This window comes from Cheilinus undulatus, linkage group 5 (genome assembly GCF_018320785.1).
Source record: "Cheilinus undulatus linkage group 5, ASM1832078v1, whole genome shotgun sequence".
NCBI classification, from domain to species: domain Eukaryota; kingdom Metazoa; phylum Chordata; class Actinopteri; order Labriformes; family Labridae; genus Cheilinus; species Cheilinus undulatus.
This window is the reverse complement of record NC_054869.1, coordinates 27,506,931-27,514,482: the sequence shown is the minus strand read 5'-3', so window position 1 is coordinate 27,514,482 and position 7,552 is coordinate 27,506,931. Positions and strand designations below refer to the sequence as shown.

At 34.9% G+C, this 7,552-nt stretch overlaps 1 protein-coding gene across 1 annotated transcript in view; it reads right to left on the bottom strand.

The window, feature by feature from the left end:
* Positions 1-2,154: 2,154 nt before the first annotated feature.
* Positions 2,155-7,552, bottom strand: part of ksr2 (kinase suppressor of ras 2) — a 180,262-nt gene continuing 174,864 nt past the window's right edge. Inside the window, exon 21 of the mRNA XM_041786621.1 lies at positions 2,155-6,882. Within this exon, the coding sequence (XP_041642555.1) occupies positions 6,736-6,882 (147 nt within the window). The 3' untranslated portion in view covers positions 2,155-6,735. The remainder of the gene's footprint in view (positions 6,883-7,552) is intronic.

The window sequence follows — 7,552 nt, the reverse complement described above, 5'->3', positions numbered from 1 at the left end:
GAGACTGCACTCCAGAGATCCTGTTTGGAGATGGGGCAAAGTTCCAGATGGACAAACATTACCTCAGCCTTCAACCTATCTGGGCTTATGGCAAAGTGGCTAGACAGATGAGTAGATGAGTGTGTTTTGACAGATGAGTACAAAACACATAAAAGCCTGCTTGTAGTTTGCAAAAAAAAAAAAAAAAAAAATCCACGTGAAAGCAGAGCAGGCTTTTATGTGTTTAGCACTGAGGAGAGACTTCCATCTGGCCATTCTGCCATAAGCTCAGATCAGTGAAGGGCTGCAGTGATGGTTGTCCTTTGGTGAATTTGATCCTTTCTCCACACCTGTGTGACCATTGGGTTCTTGGAAACCTCTCTTACAAAGGCCCTTCTCCCCCCAGTCGCTCAGTTTGGCTGGACAACCTGCTCTGGAGGGAGTCCTGGTGGTGCCAAACTTCTGTCATTTGAGAATCATAGAGGCCACTGTCCTTTTTGGAACTTTTAGTAATCTTTTTGCAGCTTTACCCAGATCTGTGCCTTGCAATAATCCTTTCTCTGGTTTCTGCAGGAAGTTGCTTTGATATCATGGCTTTTTTTCCTCTGATAAGCATTGTAAGCCATGAGGCCTTCTGTAGAGAGGTGTTTGCCTTTTCAAATCATGTCCAATCAATTTAATTTACCACAGGTGGACTCCAACCAAGGTGTAGATGCATCTATGCAAAGATCCAGAAAAATGGGAGGAAGCTGAGCATGCTTTGCAAAGGGTCTGCATACAGTACTTATGACAAGTGATATTTCAGTTTTGTATTATTTATAAATTTGCCAAAACTTCTAAAACTCAGTTCCCTTTATCATTAAAGGGTACTGAGTTTTGATGAGTGATGGAAAAAAATGTTTTTGACTGTAGCATCAGGTTGCAACATGGAAAGATTTGAAAAAGCAAAGGGGGACTAATACTTTCTGAATGCACTGCATCATTAAAAGGAGGCTCATTTAAAATGATTGGGACCTCTTGCCAAGCACAGAAAGAGGGTTGCTACATGTTTTCCACATACAAATAGGTAATGCTTTAGTTGAGAGACCACAAATAATGAGTTATGAATTCATGCATGAAAAGTTATGGATTAATGCATGGAGTCCTTAGAATATCAGTATTGCACATGTATGAATAGTTTCTCATGCATGACTTCATTGGTTTTTGAATCATCACTCATGAGCTGTTACTGATGTCCGTGTTTTCATAGGCAAGTCTGCACATAAGGGGACTGTGATGCTGAAGTAATCATGAGTCAATATCATTGTAAACTAATCATAACTCATCATTCATGATGATACAGACACTTCTTCATTAATGAATGAAGTAATGCATGAGATACAGTAAATACATGTTCACTACTGATAATTCATACATTAATTTTTGATTATTCATGCCTGAATTTATTATCATTTATCGATAGTTTGTTGACCCTTAACTGAAGGGCTACCAGAGAATTTTTTAAGATGGTTCAAAATGGTGTAATTTATGTATTTTTTGCTAAAATATAAGCACAAAATGAGTTGTATTTTAATGATATCAAAGTTGTTGGTGAGATTTTTGCTAAATTGTAAGTACTGTTAAAAAAAAAAATCAAAGTTCCTGTAAAGTGATATAAATTTAGATTTGTCCTATGACAGGCTGCTGAGTTATTAACCACCAGGCCAAATTTCAGTCTCAAAAAAAATCTCTGTGTTTATAAAATTAAGCTTCAAAATGATGAAAAATGAGGCAGTGCAAAAATCTGTACATGGTGATTATTGTACTCTGCTTTTAGCCTTTCTTACAATTTACCATCTAAAAATATGATCAGAGTTTCTGTGTTGTAGTAAAAAGCTTGAGCACAAACACCATCAAAACTTTGACTATTAAATTCAGATTAGAGATTGCATCTCAAAAAAGGCTATCATTAATTCCCAGATAAATTAACTTTGCAGTGACTCATATCTAATTTTGCTCTATAAGAACATGCTAAAAAATTTAAACCAAAGTGAAATATGGATAAGGGTCGACTAAGATAAAAGATGACATAAAGAAACAGAAAACGCCCAAAATGAAAACATCTTTTTATTTTTCATACACTTTGTAAAGGATGAGTGCAAATAAAAGAGTTTGTGATCAAAATCTACTCATCACTAAGCCGTGGACCATAAGGCATCATTAAATACAAGCTTTTTGGAGCTATCATCTACAATACAAGGACGGAATCAAGGAAAAGAAACAACACAGCATCAATGCCTATGCAAGAAGAAGGAAAAATGGAGGAAAAGAAAAGTAAAATGAACAGAAAACAAAACAACAAAATAACACAACACAATTTGTACATTCAAAAGAAAGAATTCAAAAAATTTCACAAGGAATATTGATATTACGGCAAATGACGATAAAACATAGTCTACAATCTGTTATGTACACTTGGCACTAAATGTAAGATCTTTGATTGTTGTCCAGTCAGGTTGTTGTCAACTCTATCATGTGCACAGCTTGCAACTCTTTTCTTGAATTTAAATGCTAGTCTAATCATTTATATAATCTATAAATATTCTGAAACAATCATTCTCTTAACCAAAGCTGTTGAAAAGTTTTGCAAAGCCTGACAAAAAATTTCAGTAGATATTGAGATCAAACTGCTCAATGGACAACAGTTCATCAGAAAAATGCTCACATACTTTTTATATATAGTGTAGAAGGAGTATTTTTTCATAACAAGAATCAATCTTTGATAGTCCATCTCATGCACTTGAAAGTTGTAAACAGTACAAATATAAATGACCCACTTACAATATTTGAATCCCAGCAATTCCAAAATAGACAGACAGACTCCAAAAATCAGCAGCAGATTGTTTGTATGCATTTTCCAACATACAGACGTGTATATAATGAGGTGGAAAATGGCTATTTAACATGATTGGATTGTCTCTATCTATTCAACGTGGCTAGAGAGAATCAAAAGCAGTATACAGCTCGAATGACGCCACAGCTTCCAGTTCATGATGATATGACTCAGGTTTGCAATATCTATAAAACAAAACATCTGAAATATATTATGATATGAGTATGAAGTAGAAAAATGGCTGGGGGTCGTCTATCATCCTGATATGTCTTTTCTGATATGTTAAAGGGAAAGTTCAGCCAGATTTAAGAAACTACTTTAACATCAAATAATTTAATAATTCATACTTGTGCAAATAAAGACTTTCATGATTTCTTCAAAGATGTATTCATCCTCTTGGTACCTACCTAGCAGTGTTGTAGTCAAGAGTAACAAAGTTAATGCCTGTTATGTCATATTAATAAATAATACAAAACAAAGAGAGAAATGTGCAAGTAAAAGTCAAATATGAACAATGAGCCTCATTCAACAAATGTTCTCAAGCAGAAATGTGTATCTAAAACTTACTTTTGCAGTTTTTAAGAAGATTCTGACAAGCTCTTTGTTTTTGAACAAAGAGGAATATGTACAACCTAGCACTCCGAAGTACATTTGAGATCGGATATGATATGGTAATTAATACAATTTGCACTTATTAGCAATAAAATATTTTAGGTTAAGAAAGACACAGTAACATATTGTTTTACGTTACGTTTTTTTCATTGATTTACCACTTTTATGATCATAAATAACATCCAATTACATGATTGAAATGTGGGCAATTTTTATTTCAACCTTGCTATGTTTGATCTTAACTGCTAAATGTTAACCTTTCAATATAAACTTCATCATGAAACAGTATTTAAAACATCAAACCAACCTCCACACACAGATATTTAACTGTGTTTAGATGATGTTCAATTGTTTAACAGTGTCAACTTTAAGAATAATGAAATCTTAATCATTTTGGGAAAAAATACAAGATGTGGCCAGTGTTGGTCTTTAGTTTCTAGTTATTCTACCTCTCAAGTGTATCTGTTTTACTTCATTTTGTGTGCTATCTCTCCTGATGACAACATACAATTTTATCAGACGTGTCTATTTGTAGTGTATATTTAGTATCTTTACTGGCAGTACTATATCCACCTCTTAACTACTGCAGTATGTCTAACTTGCCGTCCAGCGCATAATAGTTTGAATATTTTAAATAGTCATCTCTTCAGATGTCTCTCTACTTTTCTTTTGCACAAGAGTGACTTTTTTGTTTGTGCAACCCTGCAGTTTCATGCCTTTATATAGGCATTAAGCTGTGTTTCACTTAGCTAATTTGGAAATACTTAAGTAAGCTTCCACCTTATGAGGACAAGGCATTCATCAAATTATAAACTAGTCAGCCGTACGATTCTGCCCAAGACTTTGGGATCTTCTTAAGAAAAAAGTTAAGAAAACTTTTAGGACAGTACTGGTGAATGAGGCCCAAGGACATGATTCATCTTTACTTCTCCTTGCAGTGTATAAAAATGGATTTGAGGGACTATAATATTCCAATAAACACTAAAAAAAAAAACAAAGAAAATAAATATCCGAACCTTTCATCAAATTAAAAATTGAGTTATACAATTCAAAATGCATCATTTCTAAATTCCGCTATGCTAAATCTAGCTATTTGTATACTGTTCAACTGCTAATCATGAATAATGTTAGCTAGCTCTAAAATAAGTACAATGATAAAGAAGGCTAACTGATATTTTTAGCTAGTTTGCATATTTTGTGCCACATCTGAGCTTGCCCTACTCTTACTGTAACTTAGCATATTAGCTAAATGCTAACTGTGTTAGGTACTACTGGAAATACAGTTACTCTTATCTTGCAGGACTGTAGAAAAAAAGTAGTTATAGACTTGAGATAATTTTTTCTGTGTAACTGATGTTACTTTGCCAGGTTATTTTCTATGGCTCTGCTTTGCATGTTACTCTTATAATGCTTGACATTTCAGCTAATTGCTAAACAGTCTGTATGTAGTAGAAGGCTAGTAGTAATTGGGTTGTCCTTGATTTAGTTGTTGCTAAGGTCCTTTACATTTAAACCTTTGATAGTTTCCTCACTAATATTTCTGATCAAGCTTGCTGTCTTGTGGCTGTTCTTTGCTTGTGCTTATACATGGCTTGACATTTAACAAACTGCTACACAAATTTGCAGATTTACCTTCATCATTTCCTTTTAGCTAACTCTTGTAGTTTAAGAGGCCACTGTTTAGCAAAAGTCTTTCTGAAATTACTGCCACCTTGACCAAATTAAGCAAACTCTAATTCGTCTGTTGGTGTTGAATACGATAGAGCTGTCTCTTGGATTGATATAATTTCATTAGCACCTTATGTAGCTTTAGGTTTAGGTTATCAACAACACTAACAATGGTTATGAAGTAGTCAAAATAACCTAAGTGTGGTTAATGACATTAAATCTCTGAAAAATATTTATAAAGCACATTAAATCAGGAAAAAATGAAAAATTTGAAATAATAATTTGAGTTAAAGTAGGATTAACTTAAAGAGTCCATATACAATGTGACTACAACACTGCTTCTAAACAACTATAGATCTATCTGAAAAAGCAAAAAACAAACTTGGATCTTATGTTTTGACTTTTCAACGTATACTGTACATGCTCTCCCTTTATGTGCCTAACAGTCACATCATTCAAATCTTCAAACCACCTGTTTTGCCTTCTGCATCCAAAACACTAGAGTATTCAGACCCAGAGCCTTCAACAACGGGTCACTAATCTATTTAGGTTTCCAAATGGTATTTTACTGATCTACAAAGTTTATGTATTTCTGGAATATCATGAGCTCTAAAAGTCAGTATAATGACTGGTCTCAGTGGAATGACAAGCTTTTGATTTTTAAATGTAAATATTAAATTTTTAACCTATAGCTACTGTAAGTAAGTAAATAATTGTATTTTATTGAGGGGGGCTCAGTGGTAGCATTTCTGCAGTGTAATTGGTTCTGTTGACGAGATACATTTCAAGTGTCAGCAATTTCACAGAACAGAGGGAGTCCTGGTCTGACCAGCGGCTTCTTCTCCCTCTTATGTTATTGTTCAAATGTCTTGCTCATGTTCACAAGCAAATTCAAAGCACAGGCTGATCAGAGGACAGTCTCCCTTCAAAGAACAGTGCCAACATCCCCGCACAAACAGAGGCGCTGGCTTTTTCACATTCAAATGGTACGGTGTAAAGAAGAGTCAAATAAAGCTTTTTTTTTTTTTAAGACAAACATATAACCTAAACAGACATCCACACATGAAAGACCATGAGGTAACACTGACAAAATGCTCTACACAGTTGACAGACATAAGAATGGCAGGACAATGTTGTGAAATATACAATGTATGACATACAAAAGTTACATTCATTCAAATAAAAAAAGACACGGAAAAAACTCTACATTTGTAACTCAAACGTGATTTTAGAGTCCAGGTTGGTGCAATTGGTTGAAAGTTACAAGCAAGGTACATCCAGCAAGTAAACCAAATATTGTGAGGGGATTGAGTCATTGGTAAAAGACAGAAGTATGTAGAGGGAAAAAAAATCCTGTATGGTTCAAATCAAACCAAAGAAAATGTGAGTCCCAACTGTTTTGAGAAGCTGGACGGTCAACTTATCTGTACACACACATGCCAACAATCCATGAAAGTACACATAGCACGGGCAGTTTTCATCACTGGGCTGGCTTTTGGATTCAGTGCATTCTTTAAGGAGGTGGGTAATTTATGAAGAGAGTTATGGTGGCTGCTTTGTTTTTAATAATTGTTGCTGATTGTTTGCTGTTTTGTGTCCCTAACTCATTTGACATACTCAGCTGACTTCCAGAAGTGCCCTGGGTGGGAAAGGCGACGGTTCCGTTTTGGCAACTTTTCCAGTAAATCTACCAGTTTGGAGAAGCTGGGCCGCTCATCCTGCTTGTATGCCCAACACAGAAGCAAAATGTCCTGGAAAAGACAGACAAAATGGAAAAAAGTTATAAGATTTTGCATTTAACCATCTCGAAATATATCAAAGAATTTGTGTTTACTTTGTGAAACTGAGCCATAACATCCCTATCTCATATACAGAAAAAAATGGAATAAAAAATATTCATCCCTTTGGTGTTACACCGTTTTATTGATTTTATAAATCGTGGTCAGTATAATTTGGCTTTCTTGACAAAAAAAGCCCAAAAATCTTTTTAATATCAAAATGAAAACAGACTCCTCAAAGTAATGTCAATTAAACAAAAATATGCAAGGTAAAATAAGTGACTGCATGAATATTCAACCCCTTCAAGACAGTATTTAGTAGTTGCACCTTTGGCTGCAATCACAGCACTGAGTCTGTGTGGATAGGTCTCAATCAGGCTTGCACATCTGGACACTGCAGTTTTAATCCATTCTTCTTGGCAAAATGGCTTAAGCTCTGTCAGGCTGTACAGGGTTTGGGCATGAACAGCCCTTTTCAAGTCAGTAATTTCCAGCCAGAAATTGTTTGTTGGACTGACATCGGGGCTTTGACTCGGCCACTTTAGAACATTCTCCTTGTTGTCTTTAAACCATTTCTGTGTAGCTTTCGCTGTGTTTGAGTCATTGTCTAGCTGGAAAATTAAATCTTCTCCCAAGCCCTAGC